General features: G+C 42.7%; 1 protein-coding gene across 6 annotated transcripts; it reads right to left on the bottom strand.

The window, feature by feature from the left end:
• Positions 1 to 1,167: 1,167 nt before the first annotated feature.
• LOC110521587 (protein ECT2) lies at positions 1,168 to 26,563 on the bottom strand. 6 transcript variants are annotated; one of them, XM_036968962.1, is made up of 26 exons: positions 26,312 to 26,563; positions 21,769 to 21,931; positions 21,541 to 21,620; positions 20,834 to 20,929; positions 19,992 to 20,174; positions 19,257 to 19,346; positions 19,013 to 19,120; positions 15,996 to 16,069; positions 15,724 to 15,851; positions 15,454 to 15,569; positions 15,013 to 15,075; positions 14,039 to 14,264; positions 12,938 to 13,062; positions 11,831 to 11,950; positions 11,649 to 11,717; positions 11,456 to 11,566; positions 11,111 to 11,207; positions 10,742 to 10,823; positions 10,520 to 10,598; positions 8,532 to 8,651; positions 7,606 to 7,744; positions 6,570 to 6,724; positions 5,696 to 5,803; positions 4,639 to 4,779; positions 3,621 to 3,969; positions 1,168 to 2,182 (listed from the first exon to the last, which is right to left on the bottom strand). In XM_036968962.1, the coding sequence occupies exons 2-25, from the start codon at positions 21,896 to 21,898 to the stop codon at positions 3,634 to 3,636; spliced, it is 2,976 nt and encodes a 991-aa protein (XP_036824857.1). In that variant the 5' UTR covers positions 21,899 to 21,931; positions 26,312 to 26,563; the 3' UTR covers positions 1,168 to 2,182; positions 3,621 to 3,633. The 6 variants fall into 6 exon arrangements, with proteins under 6 accessions (XP_036824857.1, XP_036824856.1, XP_036824855.1 ...); XM_036968961.1 differs by having other exon boundaries at positions 15,724 to 15,854; positions 21,769 to 21,927; positions 26,312 to 26,562; XM_036968960.1 differs by having other exon boundaries at positions 15,724 to 15,854; positions 26,312 to 26,561.
• Positions 26,564 to 26,924: the final 361 nt, after the last annotated feature.

Below are 26,924 nucleotides of genomic sequence, written 5' to 3'. Positions count from 1 at the left end.
TGTGCTATACTGAGCTGCGGTGACATGAATACCAAAAATGTTGACACCTTTCAAGTGAGTTCCCTGAACGTTAATAGGCCAGTAGCTGTAGCAGAAAGTGCCAAATAAGGACATTTATCACACATTGCTTTACACATGATCACAGACTGATTGCTTTGTGCTAATGTACATTTATTGCTCAAATGGAGACAATAAAAATTGCTGTCATGTCTTGCTTTAGTGTGCTATTCAGAACAACACTTCAACAGAGGGGTCAAAGGACGCAAATGGCATCCAGTTAACATTTTCCAAATTCATTTTAGGCAGCAATTTATTGCTTCATGGTAATTTGCAAAGTGAATTCTGTGCATTTCTCTGCAGAAGTCTGTGCATTTCTCTGCAGAAGTCTGTGCATTTCTCTGCAGAAGTCTGTGCATTTCTCTGCAGAAGTCTGTGCATTTCTCTGCAGAAGTCTGTGCATTTCTCTGCAGAAGTCTGTGCATTTCTCTGCAGAAGTCTGTGCATTTCTCTGCAGAAGTCTGTGCATTTCTCTGCAGAAGTCTGTGCATTTCTCTGCAGAAGTCTGTGCATTTCTCTGCAGAAGTCTGTGCATTTCTCTGCAGAAGTCTGTGCATTTCTCTGCAGAAGTCTGTGCATTTCTCTGCAGAAGTCTGTGCATTTCTCTGCAGAAGTCTGTGCATTTCTCTGCAGAAGTCTGTGCATTTCTCTGCAGAAGTCTGTGCATTTCTCTGCAGAAGTCTGTGCATTTCTCTGCAGAAGTCTGTGCATTTCTCTGCAGAAGTCTGTGCATTTCTCTGCAGAAGTCTGTGCATTTCTCTGCAGAAGTCTGTGCATTTCTCTGCAGAAGTCTGTGCATTTCTCTGCAGAAGTCTGTGCATTTCTCTGCAGAAGTCTGTGCATTTCTCTGCAGAAGTCCGTGCATTTCTCTGCAGAAGTCCGTGCATTTCTCTGCAGAAGTCCGTGCATTTCTCTGCAGAAGCCTACATGGTTCAGATTTTCACTTTCCCCCCCTAAGTAAGGAGGATAATACACCAAGGACATAATACATTAGAAGTAACTGACTGAATAAGTAAATGGATGAAGTTTCTCTTCATTTGTTTATAGAGCAGGACTTTGGTCTGGACGTGAGATGCATGTTAGTTTTTCTAATCCTAAAAAACCACAACATTCAATATAGGGCATTTTTATTAAAATTGAGTAAAACAATTCAATTACAAACCATAATAGTGACTTTGCATAATAATAGTCACTATTCAATACAGATGAATGGGAGATAATTATTAATTTTTTCCATTCATCATGTGTTGGTAAGAGAAGTCGTGAACAACATCCTATAACTGAATAACCCACCAGAAATAAGCTTAACGTTGGATCATGTGTAAGTGTATGGAATACACATAATGGAAGACAATTATGACAAGAGGTAAAATCAGAACAATTATAGATAATGATAGACAAAAGGGAGGCAAATGTACACATAAATAGCAAGAGAAAGAGGATTTGTATATAGACTATTTATAAAATGATTCTGGAAAATAAATGTAGTGTAATGCAACATCATCCCCTTAGACCCTCCTGAAAAACATACCCACTTTACAACATAAAACAATCACTTACAAAACAGCAAACAGTAGCTTCTGTTCCCCTAATCCTGATCATTTATATCATCAAAAAGTAAAAACATTTCAAGAGCTTTATAAAAGCTGGAAACTATAGTAAGTGAAGCCAACAGGCGTGTTCCCCAAAAAACTAAGTAACACGTTTATTGGCTTATCATTCATTGAATTATATCCCTCCTCCACGACAAAAATACAGAAAATGTCAGTAAATATCGTACCTATACATGTTAATCAAATGTTCCCAACTGTCTAAGACATGAGGTCAACTTGTAACATTGTAAGTAAACACTAAATACAAGAGTATTCATCTTTCATTTTCCAAGTCAGACATTATCTGAATGAACTTGCGTTCATTAAACAATTACAGGATGTGCCAATCTGCAGTAACATTGCCGAGAGGTGAGCTAATTGAATTACAGTGAGTGGTGCACCGTGCAGAACAGCTTGCCGTGTTTCTCTCCTCGAAGAGTCAATCAGAACAGGTGGGATGTGGAGCGACTGAACGTGTGGTACTTCCTCTCAAACATGGACGGCAGGTTGACCATGGAGGGAGAGTGCATCGCCTGGAGGGAACAGAACAGGACAGGGACATTAATTAAATTAGGAAATTGATTGGGTTCCAAAACAGAAACGACCCCTCGAGTGTTAGTTTAAGGACAATGAGTTACACTGAAGGGTTAGAGATGAGCAAATGCTCAAGTGAGCACTTAAGTCATTCAACATGAGGGCTTTCTGATCACATGTACACGCTGGGACTCCTGGTGGACCTTTAAAAGCCACGGCACAAAGATGGATTGTCATGTGGTCCGCAAAAGCAATCTCGTGGGAAGTGCATTGTGAAGGATACAAGGTCGTTTTATATGGAAGTCTCATTTAATTACTTTTACATTCAGCTTTCCCCAGTGCCAGTGTGCCTTCCTAGCCAAATGTTGGCATTGAACTAATCGAGCGAGTGATGCCAATACAATATTACTATACTCCCCCCAACTTCCAAAACCATTCAACATTTTGCCGTGTTGTAAAGACGTAGTTTCCTCTCTCTGTCCCTGTGCTGCTCATTACTGTGGATGAATCAGATCTATTGAAAAAGAACCTTGATTATATGTTACCGGGGCAACTTGGGGAGGCCAACATGAAAGGTGCTGCTGCATAAAAGCAGGGTGATTTATGGGGAACCACAAGGTCTGGCTGGTTAAAATGCATACATATTTCACCCTCATTAAGAGTCTACCCTATGGAGACCGGAGTGTTAACGAACGTAGGAGCGTAAACAGGTGTGCGTCATGTATCATGTATCCTCCTTCAGTAAAGCTGTGGCCGGCTAAAGCCAGAGTGAGAGTAAAGGCCAGCCTGAAAAGCAACCCAATTTATGCACCAGCACCTTCTCACCGTTTGCTTGTTGCTATAACCACCATAACACATTCTCACTTTGACAGGGCCCAGTCAGGTTAATGAGATTTGAGGTGACATTACGGTTTAAATTTGAGGACGTAGGATCAATAGCAGTGGCACAGCGAGGACATACAGAACAAGATTGTCAGGACACACATGAAGCCACTGTTTCACAAATGCCCAGTGACAGATTGTCAAAAGGCCTGGAATGTCCATCCAAACACTAAAGCATAATGCTGCACACAATGTTGGATTTATTTAATTAGTGGGAGAAAAATTTAAATCACTGTCACCACAACACATTTGTTTTAGAAGCCATAGATCATAACCAAATAATCCACTACTAAAAGACTCTCCTCCCTATTCCAAAATGGATTGAGAAGGCTTATGTAAAAGCTAAAAGTGAGCATCTGCCCGGCGCTGCAAGCTGATGTTAGTGGAGCTGAGTGAGTGAGGTGTGCAGCAGATAAGAGACAAGAGGAGAGAGCCCACAGAGAGCCGGAGAGAGAGAGCCACCACAGCCCAGGAATGAGGAGTTAGTCAGTGAGAGAGCCACCACCTATCCCAGTGAGTTAAAAGGGGTATTAAACCCAGCATGGTGATGCTCACGTCAGTCAGCCGCCTATAGGAGGGTCTCTTTGCGGGGCCTCAAGCAGTCTGCCTTGTGGGGGTCAGAGGAGGGGACCAGCAGGTCCCTGCAGGCCCCAGGGGGAAGCCTCCCTTTGGACGGGACCCTCCAGGTAGGGGGGCCGGCAGAGTAAGGGGGCCTGGTGGGGGTGGGTTGGGGCTTAAGTGGGGTCTCCTCAGGGCAGGTTGGATTAGGGGTTGGGTCTGGGGTATGAATACAGACGGGAACACGGAGGCGGGGACAGGGTGGGTGGTCCAGGGAGTTAGAGCGCTGCACCACAGCAGCAGCTGTAGAACCACTGAGGTTGAATGTTGAGGTGGAGCGGGCCATCTACAGTCACAGAGCAAAGCATGGGGGAGAGAGTCACAGACGATGGGAGAGACCCTGTCAACTCATAGGTCAGACTCTGCATGTCACACTACTGCATCAAGTTGCACTTAAAATCCCTTTTTAATAGCAAAGTGAGTGCAGTACCTTACTTCAAATATTTAGTATTGTATGACTCATCTTTTCCACTCTAATAAAAGGAAGTACAGAAAAGGTCAGAAAAAGACTGAGATAAAATAAAGCCTGTCATCAATACTGACGCAGTTAGAAGAACTGGAAATAAATAGCTAAACTGAATAAAAAAAAGAGAAAAGTTCAAAACAGTCATGTGTCATCATTAATTGAAAAACTGAAACTGAAGCATATTCAAAAAGAATATGGCTTGCACTGGCAGAACAATTTCACCATTAGATGTCAACAATCACCTAATTACGCAACCCTTTCAGGACTATGCTTTGGAGAGCGCTGCAAATTGATTTTCTGAGAAAAACAGGGTACATGGTGCAATTAGAGTACCCATCTCAAAATCCTAAAATGACTCAAGATTCTTCTGCCATTGCTCTTTTATCTTGCACTATGCCCCTTTAGCCTCGACTTGATTAGACAAACCTTGTTCAAGGCCTGGACCTTTGAAGTAGACGGGTGGGTGGGTGGATGGATGGATGAACTTACTGACAGGGTGGCACTGCTTCCAACATGGATCATGTTCTCTGAGCTGGGGCCAGGGCTCTTGTCGTCGGAGGTGCTGTTGGCCATGAAGGCTCTCTGGATTACCCGTTTGGGTGTTTTGGTGAAGGAAAATGCTCTCGTTACCTGGGGGTTAAACAGTCACAAACACTCATTGACGGGGCTGCAGTGGAGCAGGTTGAGAGCGTCAGGTTCCTTGGTGCCCACATCACCAGCAAACTAACATGGTCCAAGCACACCATGACAGTCGTGAAGAGGGCACGACAAAACCTATTCCATCTCAGGAGACTGAAAATATTTGGCATGGTTCCTCAGATCCTTAATAGGTTCTACAGCTGCACCATAGAGAGCATCACTGCCTGGTACTGGTTGCATCACTGCCTGGTATGGCAACTGCTTGGCCTCCGACAGCAAGGCACTACAGAAGGTAGTGTGAACGGCCCAGTACATCACTGAGGCCAAGCTTCCTGCCATCCAGGACCTCTATACCAGGCGGTGTCAGAGGAAGGCCCTAAAAATTGTCTAAGACTCCAGCCACCCTAGTCATCTCTCTGCTACCACATGGCAAGCTGTACCAGAGCACCAATTCGAGGTCCAAGAGGCTTCTAAACAGCTTCTACCCCCAAGCCACAAGACTTCTGTACTACTCCCCCCCCCCCCCCCCCCACTCTATGCATAGTCACTTTAATTAACTCTACCTACATGTACATACTACCTCAACTGACCGGTGCCCCCACACATTGACTCTGTACCGGCACCCCACTGTATATATATATATATATTTTTTTTTACTGCTTTAATTACTTGTTACTTTAATCTCTTATTCTTATCTGTATTTTTTTTTTAAACTGCACTGTCAGTTAGGGGCTCTTAAGTAAGCATTTCACTGTATGGTCTACACCGGTTGTATTCGGCACATGTGACTAATAAAATATGATTTGATTTTGAAAATAGCTCTGTTTAACAGTCAGCTTGTCCAATATCCAACATGTGCTTGTGTGGAATACAGGAGAGAGATGGGCTAATTCAGAGCCCATTTTACCTTCTTTGAAGTTTTCTTGATGACTCTAGAGGCTTTACTCAGCGTGCTGTCCATATCCTTTGTGCTCACTTGGACAGAGTCAGGCTCAGTGCACTGAATTAGATCTTCCTGTTTAAAATAGAAATAGAAAGTATAAATACATTTTCAGACCATTCTGCTTCGCTGTCAAAATGCATAGAGTGAGAAACTGTTGTCTGTTTTTACATGCAGCTGGAGCTCACTGGTTGGTATTCAGGGTGCGGAGAGAGCCAGTGAATCAATTAAGATAGCAAGGCCAGCCTGTAGTAGAGGTTTACATCGCCACCTAGTGGACAGTTCACTCCTGACAGCTGGGACTGGCTGGGCTCACCTCCGAAGCTTATTACGCCTGTTTTTAATTATGATGGGAAATACACGTCTGTCTCCGGGCAGCCAATTACTAGTTAGCTTCCTCATTCAAGCTCTAATACTACATCAGTGAAAAGACCTGTGGAGAGATAAAACAACCCATCTATGTCTTTAGTGTTAGTTCTAGTACAATTCCACTTCTAATTACATTAATCTGTCTTCCAGTTTAACCACAGAGGACAATCTAATAGGATTGAAATGACCAAAAAGGCCACTCACGCAACGTGATATGTAAGTGTACTAAAACTGGCCAAAATAATTGGATTTGTGTCCTCATCAACCTCTAAAGAGTCCATACACCATGTTCTGCATGAGGACACCAGACCAGTGAGGGATGCCTTGGTCGCTTCAGCCTGTCTGGCTGTGTTAATGAGAGGAGCAGATAGACAGGCAACTTGTGTTGCAACATGTGTTCTCAGGAGGAGCCCTCCAACCCAACGATCCTATAGCAGCTCAGTGGACCACTGTCTCACTCTGCCTCTCTCACCGCGTCAGCCTTACAGATGGTGTTGGCTACGTGGCGACAGAGCATCTTCAGCCAGGTTGACTTCACCGTATCCTCAGTGGTCAGCTGGAAGCTGAAGAGAAGATTCTCCTGTTCCGTGGGCGGGTGCACCACCAGGGCAAAGGCATTACGGCAATCTAAGAGAGAGAAAAGGAGAAATGAGCGAGGTTTGGACCACTCAAAATTGTCAATAGTCTAGGTAAAACATGCATCCCATTTCTCTTTAAGATGCATAGAGAGCCATCTCTGGTGTATCAACATACACTGGTTGTAATTATAGTACATATTGACAGTGAAATTAAACCTAGCAGCTCCATTACAAGGCCAAACAAGCGGAGTCACTGCTAGTGGGAGAGAGGAGAGATGTTTGCTTGATTATGTCTGGGCTGCCATTTCAGTCAGTGTTGACTCCAAATATTAGGCTATCCAGTATGCTTATGAATAACATTTCCAGATACAGGGAAAACAGAAAGGAGCAATATACCTGCTCAGGGAATGTGTATCGACCCAAAAGAAGCACAAACAAGGAGTGGTCATGTTTCTTAGTAATGGATGTTAAACAGGTAGGTAAGCAGGCCATCAGACTGCTGAACAGCTAACCCTAGCCGTCTCCCTACAGATCTGCACCTTAGAGACTATTTCCACCTCATTATCGGCACCTTCGATTATTTGCACTCCCTACCCACACATCCAATCCTTACACAAACACACGCACTCAGAACTCACACACAACTCTGCTGTTCTATTATATATGTATTCCACAGCGTGACCAAGACACTACCTACTTTATATTTCTAAACACAGTGTAATACAGTCCATTATTACTATGTTTACAACCTCTCATTTTTGACTTGACTTTTATTATTACTGTCTGATGTACTGCATTGAGGGAGCTAGCACAAAGCATTTCTTCACACCTTTAATCCCTGTTGTAAACTGTGTATGTCACTAACATCATTTGAATTTATAGGTTTTGATAGGTAGGTAGAGAACATGCCAGGGGCTGGGGCTCACTCACCCTCTGTATCCTGCAGGTCCAGGACCCTCCTGATCTGGGACAGAGGCATGAGGGTGATGTGTTTGAGTTGGGCTGCAGGTCGCGTCTGGCCCAGAGGACTCCTGAATGTGCTGATCACCTTATGTCTCTTCCGGGCAATCTGCGAATACAGACACAGTTGAAGTATGGAAGCCTCCATCCCTACCTAAAAACTCTCTCTCCAGTGAAGTGAAGTGAAGTGAAGTGAAGTGGAGTATGTATGTATGTATGTATGTGGTTAAGCTGTGACAAATCGATAGGGCCTTTTATAAAAGGTAAACGGTCCAAGTCATTAGCATGTGTTTAACTGGCCTGTGTGGGGGCTGAGCCAGGGGTTGGGTCTGTCCCATGAAGGCATTGTGATATCTATTGGGGGTAGGGGAGATCTGAATACAGAGGAGCTAATCAATGAATAATTGAAGAGTGCAGCCCCTGCTCTCCCCATGCTCATTACCAGGCTGCTCTGACACTCCTGAATCAGGCCGCCTCGCCCACACCCATTCTGGGTTTGATTGCTAACCCCCATTCTAATGCAACACTTCACTAATTAGGAGCCAGATAAGAAGCTGTGTCAGCAACGATAGATTGCACACCCATAAATAATCAGCCAGTGGGGCTCTTTGCTACTGAATTTGCATTTTCTTAGCATTTCAAGTCCCAAAGATTTCATAATGTGGGGGGGAATAGAGGACGGGCAAGATTTTCTCAAATGAGCAATGGCATTAACTTGGAGGGCATTTTGGGTGTATTGTAAAGTTCTAACATCTAAAGCCATGTCTGGGCCATCACTAGTCAATACGGTGAAATGTTGACCAGGGTTCAAATATTCAGCATATCATTGAGCCTGGCTGGAGTGTCAGATAAGCAGGTCTTCAATGTTGGTATTACTTCATTGATGTTGGCGTTACCTCAAGACAGTCATTGAAGAGAAAGAGTGTGACGTGCTCGCCTCGGTCACAGGGTTTGTCTCCCAGGGCGATGGTCTCCACCCTGTGGACCAGGCTGCGGTGGGACGAGAGCAGGTTGGCCTGAGGAGGAGAGAGAGAGTGAGCGAGAAGACGGGATGAATATCACACAACCAAAGAGACATCCAGCAACCATTTGTGAATAAACAAACAAACACGGTCACCAGAGAGAGCTTCATGATTCAATCACAGGCCTCATTTAAAGCGGCATATTTGGTATTAATGGGTCTAACTCCACAGATTGGTCATTTCACTGCACGGCTGATGGAGGAATTTCCATTTCCAGTCCCATTATTCCTTTAAAACCCTATCATCAAACTATGTTTATTCATTTGGATGCTCTGCTTATCCAAATCAAGATAAATAGAGCTATACTCACAGCCCAGAGCCAACGGTATACTAATTCACTCACTCTAGTCCCAACTCATCTCCACTATTATCACCTGAAAAGAGGACTTCGGCACACAGAAAAGTAGTTTGGTTCACACATACACACAGCTCTACACAAATTCTCTCCACACACACATTATCAAGTTAACTCCAGCACAATAATCCATAAATTACAAGCTATAAATGCGGAGTGAACAGTACAAAAAAATGCATCCTGTGGAAATTAGCTGAAATAAATAGGGATATCAGGGTGAACACGTAGGGAGAGGCCTGGCCGTTATGTTGCTGAGGACAGCCATGAATGCCGTTATGGGAGAGGCCTAGCCATTATGGTGCTGGAGAACAGCTATTAACGCATAGGGAGAGGCCTGGCCGTTATGGTGCTGGAGGACAGCCATTAACGCATAGGGAGAGGCCTGGCCGTTATGTTGCTGAGGACAGCCATTAACGCCATTATGGGAGAGGCTTAGCCGTTATGGTGCTGAGGAGAGCCATTAACGCATAGGGAGAGGCCTGGCCGTTATGGTGCTGAGGAGAGCCATTAACGCATAGGGAGAGGCCTGGCCGTTATGGTGCTGAGGAGAGCCATTAACGCCATCATGGGAGAGGCCTAGCCGTTATGGTGCTGGAGGACAGCCATTAACGCATAGGGAGAGGCCTAGCCGTTATGGTGCTGGAGGACAGCTATTAACGCATAGGGAGAGGCCTGGCCGTTATGTTGCTGAGGACAGCCATTAACGCCATTATGGGAGAGGCTTAGCCGTTATGGTGCTGAGGAGAGCCATTAACGCCATTATGGGGGAGGCTTAGCTGTTATGGTGCTGGAGAACAGCCATTAACGCATAGGGAGAGGCCTTGTCGTTATGTTGCTGAGGACAGCCATTAACGCCATTATGGGAGAGGCTTAGCCGTTATGGTGCTGAGGAGAGCCATTAACGCCATTATGGGAGAGGCTTAGCTGTTATGGTGCTGGAGAACAGCCATTAATGCATAGGGAGAGGCCTTGTCGTTATGTTGCTGAGGACAGCCATTAACGCCATTATGGGAGAGGCTTAGCCGTTATGGACAGCCATTAACGCATAGGGAGAGGCCTTGTCGTTATGTTGCTGAGGACAGCCATTAACGCCATTATGGGAGAGGCTTAGCCGTTATGGTGCTGGAGGACAGCCATTAACGCATAGGGAGAGGCCATGTCGTTATGTTGCTGAGGACAGCCATTAACGCCATTATGGGAGAGGCTTAGCCGTTATGGTGCTGAGGAGAGCCATTAACGCCATTATGGGAGAGGCTTAGCCGCTATGGACAGCCATTAACGCCATTATGGGAGAGGCTTGGCCGTTATGGACAGCCATTAACGCCATTATGGGAGAGGCTTAGCCGTTATGGACAGCCATTAACGCCATTATGGGAGAGGCTTAGCCGTTATGGACAGCCATTAACGCCATTATGGGAGAGGCTTAGCCGTTATGGACAGCCATTAACGGATTAGCGGCTCAACAAAGCGTGCCACATCCCAGTGAAGAAATGCACAAACAACTTACAGGGCAGCCGTCAACTTCATAGACGACATCAAAGATCTGCTTCTGTCCCTCTATTTTCCTCTTGTCCTCGTTTATGTGACTGGGGGGGGGGGGGGTCAAGTAAATTCCGTTAGACAACTGATGCTACAATCACTTTATGTAAATGCATGGCTAATGGATGAGGCTTTAACTTAATTACAACAAAATGCTTCATGCATGGCCGGTGGTGCACAGTTGACTCACGTCATAACTTCCTTGAGTGATTCGATTGCCTTCTCCAAAGTGATTTTGTCAGGGTTGTTACAGGCAGTGTGTTTCTTAATATCTGCAAGATAGATGGGTCAATGAACATTGACATATATAATTGATAGAACAGTGAAAAAAGCCAAGGGCAAACAACTGATATGACCGACAGATTTAGAACACAACTGTGGATAAAGGAGAGGAGCATCTATCACTATTTCCTGTGACATTTTAGTCGGAAATCAAGCGCTCTCTTCATATGCAGGTGAGGAGAATGCATAAAGTTAGTACTTCTATCATGCCACATATGTACCATGTTGCTCAAGATTTGGCTATCAAGTGTGTTTGTGTGTGTGCGGTGTAGTCTACCGTTGAGGAGAAGGGCGACGCTAGGCAGTCTCTGCACAGGGCGAATCAGCAGCTCCACCAGCGTCTGTCGTCCACACTCGGGCTTCGCCTGATTGATCTGGAGGCAAGAAAAAAACAAAAACATTGCTGTTAAAGCAGGAGGAGACCTGACAGACATGTTGCGGCTTACTTACACACACACAGGCAATCACTCACATCCACAACACAGACAGAGACATTTTCTTCAAGTTGACTGTACATAGAGACAAGCAATGAATGACCTTTCGCATATGCCTCATGCGAACTTCTAAACCTACACTCACGTGGATGTATACACAAATGTACATCGTCTCAGAGGTCACATACCTTGAGGAAAGCATGGAACCTTGGCTTCTGCTTCTCACACCTCACTATGGTCTCCTTGCTCATCTCAAAGAAGTTGACGAATGGCGGGTAAGCCTTCACCAGGTCTTTAGACTGACAGACAGAGAAAGGAACTGAGTGAGAATGTCCAAAATGGCTCAATACAACATTCAGAACAAAGGCCTGCTATACTCACGTATTTGAGAATGATGTCCCCGACACTCTTGTCCTCAGACCAGTCCATGACCAGCTCCTCCAGATCGGCCTGTCAAATCAACCCAATAAGCAGAGAGACACAGAGGACATTTAGGTGACTTCACTGCAGATTAAACTCTTGTTCGGGTCATCTTGGGATATTTCAAGGAGAGAAGTGCCCACCTTTATCCTGGTGTGTACATCGAAGATCTCTGGGATGCTGCCAAAGATGGTCTTGATTTCTTCCGGAGCCAAAATGGGTCCACCAACTTGGCCTTCCTTTTCCAGGGGGACTTTGAACAGCTAAAAGGAACAGACGTTTCAGGTGAGACTCAGACTTAGCCCACTATTCCCTTAATCAATACATACATCCCCAATACATACGGTACTCACTATTTCAGACTGAATAGTTCTATGAGAATGTTTGTAAAAGTAGAAAGTCAAATCATTTTAGAGTGCAGGTAAGTATTAATTATAAAAAGATCACCCTGCCTCCCCATCATCTTATCAAAGACATAGAAAACTCACAAACAGTGAAAGTAGGCCCCCTAATAAACAACAAGAAATGATTCCCATTAAAAAGTCCTGATCTAGCAAAGCTCTATTCAGCTTTCCTGTAAAAAGTATAATCAAAAGGCTCAAAATGGCCTGGAATTACCTTCTAATAAAAATACATTTTAACAAGCACCCAACATGTGTGAATCATAATGGGATAATTGGTATTCAAGCCCACTTCTTGGCAGGCCAGTTCATGGGCTGACTTCAGGAGGGCAGTGGACATGGGGTCAGCAGTCAGTGTTAAAGACCATCCAATGTGAAGCCGGCCATCTGTCTCCTGGGCTGGCATGGTGCAGTGGGCATGGTACAGAGAGAGGACACTACTGGTGACTGCTTACGAGTGGGGGTGAGTGGGCATGGGTCAGGGTGAAAGAGAACAAGGTGATGTACGTGCAAAAGTAGAGTACACTACACCGATCAGGAAATATGGTAGTGAGGTTTGCTGAACACCATTCTACTGGTATCATAGTAATGCTGTAGCGAGCAGAGGAGGGAGATGTGAGAATAGGAGCGATGAGACAAGGACAGGCCTGAGGTTTGGGTCGATGAACAGCAGAGAGCTCTGCAGTGTGAGTGGGAGCCTGGCTGGCTGACAGTCCTGATGCGCACAATCCTATTAATTTTCTCCCCCACTGGTCACTGGACTCAGGCACCAGTGGGACAGCCTGATTAGGACCTTAGCAGCCCCGGTGGTGCTAAGTGAGCCCAACATCCACAGCAGCAGCGACAAACCTGCAAGACTGTGGTGAGAATATCCACATAGTTGCTCTCTGTCTGGTACAACTCCTTGGAGACCTGCCATCTAGCCGACTGCTTCAGGACAGCAGGTGTAGAGCTCTTCAAGGGCCGGGAATGTTCTGGAAGAGAGCCAGGGATCGTCAAGAGGTGAATATTGATTGAGACAGTGGGGAAAAAAACATGTTTTCTTTTGACTACCCACAACTTCTGAACTTATTTTGACTTCCTGGGTGTCTCAGAGTTTAGAAAATTGAGATTCTGACATGCAAAGTGAACGCTACTCTGCAGAAGACTTGGGGCTTTTATCTTAGCTAGTGAGAATAGTTCCAGAATGCAACTAAATGTATTTCATATAATCCCATTCCTTCATATAATTTCATCCTCAACTCTCCAGTCAACTCTCCAGGCTTTAAGGCTCAACCTACTATTCTTGCACCACTTTGATCATCTAGACAGTTCTTATATAATTTCTAATATCATACCAAATCGGATTTCCCCACAGTGACAGTTCAACTGAGTGACCCTTCATCTCCTGGCATTCGCTGAGACAGACTGACTCCTGTGACGAGTCCCTCCACGAACCCTCCCCAGGCTCTGTGGCTGGGGACTGGGCTGGCTGAGGACGCACTCCCTGTCCTGAGGGCCCATGGGGGCCTCTGGGGTCTCTGCTTCCTGCTGAGGGGTGGTAGTGCTAGTGCAGTGGAAGGGCCACTCTTTGTCCCCTTACTCATCTCCCTGGCACTCATCCTCCTCTGCCTGTTGGCCTCAGCACAGCACCTCCTACGCCTGCTGCTCTCTACACTGTGCTCTGAAAGACAGGGTGTTCAGTCTCTTTGGGGGGAGTTCAAACAGAATAGCAGAGAGTGCTGGTTCTTCCTGCCTCCCCCTGCAACAAGCAGTCTATGACAAGGCTCTGATTTCAGCTGACATGAGACACTAATGATGCTATAATCCCTGTCTGTTTTTGCCTGCATTAATTTTTAACGAGGTCAGAGGCGCTTATTAACCACCGTTGACAGGCTAACTAACACCCAGTGTTACCAGCCCTGTGAGATGACGTGTGTGGCTGATGAGTGACCGTGGCTCCTCTCTCACCTGCCAAGGCCTTGCAGGTCTCGGGGGTGTTGGAGATGTCCAGCAGAGAGCCCATGGACATGGAGTGTTCGGCAGAAGGCCTCTTGCGGGGTGGAGGGAAGGGGGAGATCTCAGTCTCCTTGGTGAGCTGGGCCAGGGTTTCCCGCAGACGCCTCCTCTTCCGGTTACTGTTGGGTGTGTTGAGGGACAGCAGGGACACAGCCTTCTTCAGCACAGGACTGTCCATCTGAGAGTAGGAGAAACATGGGCATGTCAGATGAGGGTGTATGGAGAAAAATGTCTGTAAAAAGAAAAAGGATGGTACTGTGGTGGAAGTCATCTCTGATAAAACAGAACTAAAATCTCACGTATTTTGGTCAGATGCTCGATTAAGCTCTGCAGGGGAGAGGTTCAAAATTGTGATGAGATTTGTGAAGCCATAATTTCACCTAGTTTATCATCTGTTTGCACATGCAAAGCAATTACACTTATAAGTGTCAAATCAGTGGCACGGTATCAAATACATGGTTTCCAGGTGTTTGATGCAATTCCATTTGCTCCGTTCGGGCCATTATTATGTGCCGTTCTCCCCTCAGCAGCCTCCACTGGTTTGCAAGCGCACAATACTACGATTATTGTGAATACTCAGATTTATATACATTTGATTAAAACGTTAACATGCTTTCCAAGAACGCTTTCTCTTACAATCTAGACATGGACATGAAAAATGCAGAGCATTGCCAATCAAAATAAACATTCTATCACAGGGATCATCCTATTATTGGGGGAGCTTTTTTGATTTGGACATAAAGTTTGTATGTGAAATGTTTTTGTATTTTATTTCCCAAACTCACTTCACTCCCTCCAAAGAGGGATAATCAAGAGGATGTGCGCGACACAGTTTATAGAATCTTAGCAGTGTCCATTCCACTGTTTAGAGGTTTGTGTAGGGGCATTGGGAGGATGAATCAGATTGACTGACAGACAGAACTTACCTTCTGATAGAAGTACATGGACTCTCCGGCTCGGGCATCCATCTGTATCGTTCCCCAGAACCACTTGAACAAGCAAAGAAAAATAGTATTGATACAAGGTGGGGAACACCAGTGCTCACTATCTCTGCTCAAATGACTTGTCTAGTCGAAAGGAAAATTAAATATTGATCATCCAAGTGAGGCAAGAGTTTATCAATCAATACAGCCAAATACATTAAATAGAAATACGTATTTGACATAATCCTTAGAAGAAAACAACAAGGCTCATTTTCCCAGACTTGACAATGCCAATGTATTAGAAAATTCATGAATTTGAGGCACATGAATTTGAGGTGTTATGCTTCAGTCAGACATACTGTTGACCTGGGAAATGTTTCATGTTTGTCTGCCTACCACCAGTACGGTGATGTAAGCTGACACCTACTACATTGAAGTGCTCACCTCCTGCTTGACAACATACAGTCTCTTTGATGGTACGAATGGCAGCTCCTTGACAGCGTTTTCCTCCACCACCATGTGAGTGCACTTCTGATCACCAACCTCCAGGTGGCTGCCACCTTGGAGAAACAAAGTTTTAGAAACTCCAAAAGTACTCCATAATAAAGGGAGGATAATGTGCTTGCAGAGTAGCTTTTGTAAAGCCTAGATATAACATATGAAGGAAAATAAAAATAAATAAATACTGAAAATGTAAGACCTCTAGGCTAATACCATGTTTGATTGTCCTTTCCTCCATGTTGGTCTTCTCTTCATCTGAGAAGCCCAGGAAGCTCAGCACACAGTCTTGAAAGGGGGGAACTTTGAATTCGGTGCGGAACTCTTCATCTCCAGCATGGAAACTACTGTAAGAACAGGTGGTTGTCAGCCCTCATACATGTACATAATAGTATACATTGATGTACAGACATGAACGTGAAGACCACAATGAAGACTGGGCATGCAGTTGGCTTTGGCCATTGTCTGTAGCGTGAGGAGATACTTACACATCCTCTCTATGCTCCCAGGCCTTATGGATCCAAGTTGGGGTGAGGATGGGTGTTCCCATACACACAGCAAGCTAGACACAGAGAGGTATGTCATATTAGGAGGTATACCGTATATACTAGAGGTATACCGATTAGTCGGAATGGTCGATTAATTAGGGCCGATTTCAAGTTTTCATAACAATCGGAAATTGGTATTTTTGGACGGCAATTTTTATTATTTACAACTTTATTTAACGAGGCAAGTCAGTTAAGAACACATTCTTATTTTCAATGACGGCCTAGGAACTGTGGGTTAACTGCCGTGTTCAGGGGCAGAACGACAGATTTTTACCTTGTCAGCTCAGGGATTCAATCTTGCAACCTTACAGTTAACTAGTCCAACGCTCTAACCACCTGCCTCACGAGGAGCCCGCCTGTTACGCGAATGCAGTAGGAAGCAAAGGTAAGTTGCTAGCTAGCATTAAACTTATCTTATAAAAAACAATCAATCATAAACACTAGTTATTACTACACATGGTTGATGATATTACTAGTTTATCTAGCGTGTCCTGCGTTGCATATAATCGATGCGGTGCACATTTGCGAAAAAGGACGGTTGTTGCTCCAACGTGTACCTAACCATGAACATCAATGCCTTTGTTAAAATCAATACACAGAAGTAAATATTTTTTAAACGCGCATATTTAGCTAAAAAGAAAGGTTAGCAGGCAATATTACCCAGGTGAAATTGTGTCACTTCTCTTGCGTTCATTGCACGCAGAGTCAGGGTATCAAATCAAATCAAATTTTATTTGTCACATACTCATGGTTAGCAGATGTTAATGCGAGTGTAGCAAAATGCTTGTGCTTCTAGTTCCGACAATGCAGTAATAACAAGTAATCTAACTAACAATTCCAAAACTACTGTCTTGTACACAGTGTAAGGGGATAAAGAATATGTACATAAGGATATATGAATGAGTGATGGTACAGAGCAGCAAAGGCAAGATACTGTACTCGATACCATCTACTGTATGTACAAATGAGATGAGTATGTAAACAAAGTGGCATAGTTTAAAGTGGCTAGTGATACATGTATTACATAAGGATACAGTCGATGATATAGAGTACAGTATATACGTATGCATATGAGATTAATAATGTAGGGTAAGTAACATTATATAAGGTAGCATTGTTTAAAGTGGCTAGTGATATATTTACATCATTTCCCATCAATTCCCATTATTAAAGTGGCTGGAGTTGAGTCAGTGTCAGTGTGTTGGCAGCAGCCACTCAGTGTTAGTGGTGGCTGTTTAACAGTCTGATGGCCTTGAGATAGAAGCTGTTTTTCAGTCTCTCGGTCAGTCAGACCGTTTGGGCCGCCTGACTCATTGCGAACTAATTTGCCAGAATTTTACGTAATTATGACATAACATTGAAGGTTGTGCAATGTAACAGCAATATTTAGACTTTTTTATTTTATTTTTACCTTTATTTAACTAGGCAAGTCAGTTAAGAACAAATTCTTATTTTCAATGACGGCCTAGGAACAGTGGGTTAACTACCTGTTCAGGGGCAAAACGACAGATTTGTACCTTGTCAGCTCGGGGGTTTGAACTTGCAACCTTCCGGTTACTAGTCCAACGCTCTAACCACTAGGCTACCCTGTCACACTTAGGGATGCCATCCGTTAGATAAAATACCAAACGGTTCCGTATTTCACTGAAAGTATAAACGTTTTGTTTTCGAGATTATAGTTTCCGGATTTGACCATATTAATGACCTAAGGCTCGTATTTCTGTGTGTTATTATGTTATAACTAAGTCTATGATTTGATAGAGCAGTCTGACTGAGCGATGGTAGGCATCAGCAGGCTTGTAAGCATTCATTCAAACAGCACTTGATTTTATTGATGTATTATATTAAGTTAAAATAAGTGTTCATTCAGTATTGTTGTAATTGTCATTAAAAAATAAAAAAGTCTGATTAATCGGTATCGGCTTTTTTTTGGTCCTCCAATAATCGGTATCGGCTTTTTTTTGGTCCTCCAATAATCGGTATCGGCGTTGAAAACAATCATAATCGGTAAACCTCTAGTATATACCACATACTGGGGTATTATGAAATAAAGACTGTACTATTTTTTGTGGGGGCTCCCTAAAGCTCGGTGGGTGGGTGCAACTGTTTATAACTAGAAGTCAATTTATTTGGCACATCTTAGAAAGTGATCTTCAGATCAGGGCTCCAGCTATGCATTTGGTTTGCGAACTAAGTGGCTAACTTGCAAGATCCAGCTTCTTGGTTAAAGCAGAGACAATCCCCTCCTGGATCAAGATCCATGCTGCATACATTTGTTTGTGCATTATTTAGTTTTTTTACGTCAGGAAAGAAAGAGGCCCTTGTGTGCACTGCCGGCAATACAATATACCCAGGTACCACAGGATAATTGGGGGGCTTGTGTATGGCTTGTGGTAACGGCTGGAGAGGAATGAGTTGAATGGTATCAAATATATCAAACACATAGTTTCCATGAGTTTGATGTCATTCTATTTTCTCTGTTCCAGCCCCTCAGCAGCCTCTTATGCCCAGTATGGTACAGAAACTACTCTTTAAAAAAGAGGATTGAGGTGTTTGGCCCTCTTTTACAACAGCTGTAGGCTGTGTGCCAGGTACTGCAAGAAGTAAAAAGCTCCTTCAAAAGCCAGGGATGAAAAAAGGCATGTGTATTGAAACGGATCTCATTCTTGTACTCTATTAAGTACTCACTTTCCAATGTAAAATGTCTCAGTATGTCTGTTAAGAGAGCTAGGCTACTTTCCTGTTTAAAGTGCTGGAGCAAAACATCTAAACAAGTTGAGCTTTCAACTCAGAAAAAGATGGGGTGGAGAAAAGCGAACAGAACCACTGAGAATCAATAAAACAAAAACTTCAGTCAGCAAATGAAATGTCATGTGGGGAAGAAAATAAATCACATGGATTAGGTCTATACATGAGCTCTTCCAGACGGGAGGAAAGGTTAGGGGTGTTTTACAAACCTTGTATTTCTCGCCATGAGTGGAGTATGCAATGAGATGGGTGACTTTAGTGCTGAAGTCCTTCCGAATGGTGCCTCCCATGTGATGCACCAGATTCACCAGGTTTTTCTGCAGGGGTTAAAGGCAGTGAGTGACATTTGGCACCAACACACATCTCTTAGCATTAAAAAGCAAACAAAACCGACATGTTGGTACTTGGTAGTGCTACAAATAATGACAATCAACTTGAACCCATTCCACTTACAACTTCCTCTTTATTGCGGAAACCGGTGAAACACAGCGACAAGTTGAGCATGGTGGTAGAGTATAGAGGACGAGAGGAAAACGGCAGGGGCTGTGGGAAACAACAAACAATAAGGTTCTTATAAATATTGGATATTGGTAACATTGCTCATGCATCATTTCCTCCACTGCTTTTATCAAGTACATATTTTTTTTCTTTTTTTTGGGGGGGGGGGGTTCTTTACTGGTCAGTAGCAAAGCTGTATGAAAGGCCACTGCATTTATAAGTATGTGTGTGTTCTGTTGATCTCCAAGTTACCAGGCTCTGTAGATAAGGGGATAGATGCAGAGATATTTTCCGTTTTTAGAGCTGTGATGCATTCCTTCATAGATCTACGTTCATCTTGGAGAGGTGACTGGTGAGGTTTGCAGTGATCTGTGGCCAAGGGTGTTTTCCTCTTCCCCAGTAATCTGACTGAGTTGAGCAGGTGCTCTGCTTAGACTCAGACAACAGTGATGCATTTCTCAGGGTTCACGGGAACAATCAAAACCCATCATATAAATCTATTTAAACTTGAAAGCACACCTTTTCTGCCATGTTTTACTTCATCTCCCATTGCAGGCAGATGCTAAATTGCACCATAACAGTCAAAACCTCATATCTTGAACCGGCGAGGAGTGATCCACAGCCGAGCACTGCGAGTGCCATCCCAGAGTGAGTGAGTATATTTCAGGAGTGATTTGCTCCTGTCCTTACCTCCTCTCGTGTCGCACAGTGGAGAACAACCGGGGGGCCCACGATCCGGTTGTCATGTTTGTAAAGATAGATGTAGTCAGGAGAGGCAAAGTCTTTGAGCACGAACACCGTCTCAAACTCTGTGTTTTCTCCATCTCCAAACTCTTTGACATTGTCGGTCTTTATGCAAGGCACGTTGATATCCTGTGGATTAAAAAAGGTTGCTGTTAATGTGAGTAGGGACACACAAGCAGCCCTTTCATATCAAAGGAGTAATTTGATAATCATGATATTATATTGCAATATGAGTGATACATTTAAAGTAGGTGAGTTTAGAGCAAACGGTAAACATTGAAGTTCAGGTACTTGAAAGCCGTTCATTAATTTGCAGAGAGACAGACCGATGCTCACCATGACATTGCTCAATGCCGCATGAAACAATTTCCAGTGCCCACTCTGAGTGTGTTATTTTGATTCGATTTAACTCACTAAATTCAGTCGAGCAGAAATTGAATCAAAAACACAGCCTATATAAATCAGAGATCATTGAGCTGAAGAGAGAAATTATGTATGATACCTGTAAACCGTATTCATAAAATACATAATCCCCACAGAATTATTGGCACCATACATCAGAAGACAAAGCATTAGAGGAATAAACAGTGTGAACGTGTTAGATCATTTTGTTAGAGACATCTAAGCTTGGACACCAGGTGTTAACAGTATAAATCTGTGACATTTACCAGTAATTGTGAGGACACTGCTGCAGCTACACACCAATCACCTTGAGATTGCCCATGCAAAGAGACCCCCCTTGATGGATTAAAGCATGCAACACAATCCAAGCCCGAAAAAAGACCTACCATATTGACTATAGATTTTATCAATTTCTCTCCAGTCTCAGCACCCGGTTCTCTTCCTCTAATCTTAACCACTGGGACTTCCATTATTCTGACGGTCTGTAAAATGAAGCATTGACCTCAAGCTGGCGACACCAAACTGACAAATTCTCTGAACAACAGGCCTGTGTCATTACAACCCAGAAGGCAAGAACTTCAAACAAATGTCAAACGCTATCTGGGGGGGAAAGTTCTGCTAAATTAATAAAGTTGAAAGCAGCAGGTCAACTTTGTCAAATCACTCAGCAGACTTCCCCCTCTGATTAAGCTGTCAGCGAATGTGCCACTACTACAGATTGGAACACAAAATAGATCATTTAAAGAAGCCTTCAGATCGAAAAGCTTCTCAGTCGCTCAAGAGTGAACCCGTTTTATTCCTACAGTTGAGCCCTGTACCGTAGCTTCACATTCACAGACAAAGTTAACCTGTCTCCTCCCCTTCATCTACACTGATTTAATTGGTGGCATCAATAAGGAATCATAGCTCTCAACTGGATTCACCTGGTCAGTGTATGTCAAGGAAAGAGCAGGTGTTCCTAATGTTTTGTATACTCACTGTACTCATTATTAAAAAACAAAATGAAAACAATCACACGCAACAAATCATAATGCAATGATGCTTCCACAATGACAGCCCATACAACTGGGCTCAAACCATTAGGGCATGGTACCTGCAGTGCTTTGACAAGTGCTCCATTTTTTCCAGCTTCTCCTACAAGAACAACTCTGGTTTCGACCCGAGGTAGCATCTCTACAAGGGAATAGAGGACCAAGGGCACAGTGAATCTCAAAGGTAATGTGAAAGCAATCATAAAACGAAATCCTTCCTGTTTTGAGTGACAGCCTCAGGTAAAAAGCAGTTAATATCACACTGATTGAGAAAAGGGTGAAACTCTTGCCTTCCATGTCTTCAGAGCCCAAACCCAGGAATACATCCTTAGTAGTCTCAGCCATCCTGGAGTCATACACAGAGGAGTCCACCAGCAGGCTCCGAGCCATCCCCAAAGTAACTATGCTGCTGTCAGCCATGGAAGTGTGACACGGGTGGTGGCACAATCCTGTCTAAACAATCAAAAGTTAGTAAAGTCAGAGCTTGAGGAGAGAGTGAGGTGTCAAATGCCAAACCACTTGGAATAGAAATGATGAAAATAAAAATGTGTGTAGCCCATTTTATACCCAAGTGGAATTTGGGTCTTATAACATATTGGCTTCCCACCTTGCAAGTTATATGCCAATATGTGCCTCTGCCTGGTGATACTTAAACCACGATTGAATGTATATCCGTAATTGGTAGATGGTTGTAATTAGTAGATTGTGGTAAATGTCGCTTAGATGCAACCACCTTCCTCCCAAATAAATTCCAAACATGAATTCCATGTGGTATGTTTGCTTTGAGCGTACACCTGTCTGTTTTAGCTAATCAGCCTTGCAATATGGGCACCATGCTATCGCAGACGAGAAGTAGAATGAAGCATGTGTGACCAAACATTGACATTCATGTTTAGCATTTCCCCTATGATTTATATAAAAAAATGTTTTTACTTCAGTGGTGACAAAGTTAGCGGGGGCGGGGGGGGGGGGGGGGGGGGCATGGCCAATGCCGCAGTCTCTAACCAAAATTTGAGCCTGTCCTCTTGGCCTCAGAAACCTTTTGCTGTTTTAAAGCTAAAATCCTGCAATTCTACACATTTTGCCATGGCTTATGCAGTGTTCTTTTGCTATCTGAGTGACCCAAACATAAAGTCAAATGGGGGAGATTTGCCTCGACTGTCTAGTTATATTTTAGTGATTGCTAGACTTCAAATATTATTTTATTAAAACAAAAAACTCCATTATCTTTTCTACAATTTATATCTGGTTTTAGTTGTTTAAGTGTTTTTTTTAATATTTATTATATATTTTGGAGTGGTGGCAACGAATATAGCGAAAACACGGAGTGGTAGTGTCTAACAATTGGATTTGATTATTTATTGGGCAAAGCTCAGTGATGCATTCAAGGACCTTCTAATTAGAACCTTCTTCTGATTACGGGCATACTGTCCAACGTTGGACACACCCTGCTATACAGGTACAGTCATTTTCCACGTCCTTAAAAAAGGGAAATTCAAAAAATGCTCAACTTTATATTCACCATTTCCAGCACCACCGCAACATTAACATGTGAAAATGGCACATTTCTAGGATTTGTAGTAAAAAAGTGTGTATTGTGATTTTAACCAATTATGAGTAGGCATTGCCTACTAATTGGTTTATGAGGTCATTGGAAATACATTTTTTACTACAAAACAGAAACAGCCAATTTTCACATACAGTTGAAGTCGGAAGTTTACATACACTTAGGTTGGAGTCATTAAAACTTGTTTTCAACCACTCCACAAATTTCTTGTTAACAAACTATAGTTTTGTCAAGTCGTTTAGGACATCTACTTTGTGCATGACAAGTATTTTTTCCAACAATTGTTTAGACAGATTTTTTTCACTTATAACTAACTCACTGTATCACAATTCCAGTGGGTCAGAAGTTTACATACACTAAGTTGACTGTGCCTTTTTACAGATTGGAAAATTCCAGAAAATTGTGTCATGGCTTTAGAAGCTTCTGATATGCTAATTGACATCATTTGAGTCAATTGGAGGTGTACCTGTGGATGTATTTCAAGGCCTACCTTCAAACTCAGTGCCTTGACATCATGGAAAAAAATCTAAAGAAATCAGCCAAGACCTCAGAAAAAAATTGTAGACCTCCACAAGTTTGGTTCATCCTTGGGAGCAATTTCCAAATGTCTGAAGGTACCACATTCATCTGTACAAACAACAATAGTACGCAAGTATAAACACCATGGGACCACGCAGCCATCATACCGCTCAGGAAGGAGATGTGTTCTGTCTCCTAGAGATGAACGTACTTTAGTGCGAAAAGTAAAAATAAAACCCAGAACAGCAGCAAAGGACCTTGTGAAGATGCTGGAGGAAACAGATACAAAAGTATCTATATCCACAGTAAAACAAGTCCTATATCGACATAACCTGAAAGGCCGCTCAGCAAAGAAGAAGCCACTGCTTCAAAGCTGCCATAAAAAAGCCAGACTACTGTTTGCAACTGCACATGGGGACAAAGATCGTACTTTTTGGAGAAATGTCCTCTGGTCTGATGAAACAAAAATATAACTGTTTGGCCATAATGACCATTGTTATGTTTGGAGGAAAAAGGGAGGCTTGCAAGCTGAAGAACACCACCACAAACATGAAGCACGGGGATGGCAGCATCATGGTGTGGGGGTGCTTTGCTGCAGGAGGGACTAGTGCACTTCATAAAATAGATGGCATCATGATGTAGGAAAATTTGGTGGATATTTTGCAGCAACATCAAGACATCAGTCAGGAAGTTAAAGCTTGGTCGCAAATGGACAATGACCCCAAGCATACTTCCAAAGTTGTGGCAAAATCGCTAAAGGACAACATTTCGGGTAGCCTTCCACAACCAGGTTAAAGAATTTAAAGACAATGCTACCAAATACTAATTGAGTGTATGTAAACTTCTGACCCACTGGGAATGTGATGAAAGAAATAAAAGCTGAAATAAATCACTCTCTACTATTATTCTGACATTTCACATTCTTAAAATAAACTGGTGATCCTAACTGACCTAAGACAGGTCATTTTTTACTAGGACTAAATGTCAGGAATTGTAAAAAAACAAAACACAAAAAACATTAAATAATATTTTTTTTAAAAAATGAGTTTAAATGTATCTGTCTAAGGTGTATGTAAACTTCCGACTTCAACTGTATGTTGAGGTGGTGCTGGAGATAAATATGAAGTCATAACATTTAGTCATTCCCCTTTAACCCTGTGAGACCCACGGTTGCAAAAATACAATGTCTCTAAAATTGCATCCTGTATTTTATATATATATATATGTTTAGTAATTTACCAGACTGTCTTATTCAGAGCGACTTATAGGCGCAATTAGGGTTAAGTGCCTTGCTCACGTGCACAGACAGATGTTCTTACCTAGCCAGCTCGGGGATTCAAACTAGCAACCTTTTGATTACAGGCCCAACCTCTTAACCGCTAGGCTACATTGTTGTACTAGTAGCCTCTGAAATGTTACAAACTCGTCTGAGACCACACTGGTTGGCAAGGATTTATTCAGGGATTTTCTAGGTAAGATGGGAATGGTCGGCAAGGCCCCCCATCTTGGAGGCGAAGAAAAATGTTGCAGGAAGTTGGCTTAAAGATGCAATTCAACATTTTCTCAATGGAGCTTGGAGGAATGTTTGCAGTTTAAAGTTAATTTCCTGCAATTCTACACATTTTGCTGTGGAGCTGAAAGAAAATTTTGCAGTTTTAAAGCTAATTTGATGTGATTCTACAGTACATATTCTGCCTTGGAACCGTGAGAATTTTGCCATTTTAAAGCAAATTTTCTTCAATTCAGTGTATTTTGCCATGAACAATTATTATGCTAAATGTAGCAATTACAAAATCAATACTGCTAAATTCATTGTTTTTGGAATTTTCAATTCTCCCAGACTGTCTATTTTCATTTTGATGTTTGTATTGAGGTAGTTTTGGGAGTGTTGAAAAAAGGAAACACTGGGCTTAAAGGGGTGCCAAACTGAGACATGGTAGACAAGTCAGGGATTTGGGAAAGGTAACATTCTGCACATACAGACAACCAAATACTTCAAAGAATAACTTTGATGATGACCCCCCCCTACACATCAAAAGAATACAAAAATAAAAAATGGCTTATGGTCTCAGAATACTGCCATTAATCTTATGGTAAAGTAAAATAAGTTCTCTCTCCAAGTTCAGCCAGAAAGAAAAAACATATATATTACTAAAAAGGAAGTTGGACGTTCTCCATTCATAGAAATGTTTTTGATAGCCAAATACTAAAATATGGATTGGTCAAGTTGATAAACATAGCTATTTCTGTCAAAATGACTTAATTTCAGGTGTATATACAACTTACACCATATGTTATATCACACATCTTTATAGAATTTCAGTTCTAACGACAAAATTGTCATGCCATTGAAAACCAATGTTGCATTTAAAAGAAACATTTCCAGAAAACTATTTTACAAACATGACGTAACAACGTTAACGTAACAGACCCCAGTTAGCAACATCTGATTAACTATGTAACGTTAACTAGCAAAACAACACAAATGCAAGTGTATTTATGACTGCACTAACGTACAGTGAAAACCCTCGTCAGACTAGCTAACTGGTTGTTCTATCAAAACCGAACCAGACTGGCTAAACGTTAGCGACTGTACATTACCCTATACGACGTGTTGTTACTAACGTCAACTAATTCAATAAAACACTAACTAACGTTAGCTTGCACACTAACGAATTTAGTTAGTTAACTGACTACAGTACATAATAAACATGGTTGCTGGAAAATAAACAAATGTTAAGACTTACATAAACCTTCGGAATTAACAACAAATAATCGCAGGTGAGTGGTAAACTGGCTAGTCGACCAGTTCAGCTAGCTAGCTAGCGGCTGGCTAACTAAATTGACACTTAACTATCTGTAGGTTATTGCCGTCTCTAAAAAGTAAATATATATATTTGCGCGTGGATAAATCTGTCAACTCCCTCAATCCGAATTCAAAAAGCAAGGCAAACAAGGCGTCTGTAATCTCATTGGACAAGAATGGGAAAGCCTGCTGAATAAGCACTGCGCGGCTACTGATTGGCTCGTGGATTCAAACTACAATGCCCACTGTGCAGGGCACAGGCGCTCCGTGGCCACAGGGTTGGCTACGAAGTTATACACAACTTTACCAGATATTCTTCAAATTTATGGTCCGCTTCTATTATAGAATGTCATCATTAAACATGGGCAAGTTAATTTAAATAAATCAACTTTCTACGTCATTAAACCTGGGCAAGTTAATTTAGGTAAATCAACTTTCTACGAAGTTTACCGGGAAATCAACTTTCTCAAACACAGGCAAGGCTTCAAGACAGATTACCTGTCAGACATGCCTACATCTGCATTTCCCTGTTGTCATCACTGAGGTTGGGTTGC

Source organism: Oncorhynchus mykiss, chromosome 30 (genome assembly GCF_013265735.2).
Source record: "Oncorhynchus mykiss isolate Arlee chromosome 30, USDA_OmykA_1.1, whole genome shotgun sequence".
Taxonomy (NCBI): Eukaryota; Metazoa; Chordata; class Actinopteri; order Salmoniformes; family Salmonidae; genus Oncorhynchus; species Oncorhynchus mykiss.
This window is presented reverse-complemented; position numbering and strand designations above follow the sequence as displayed.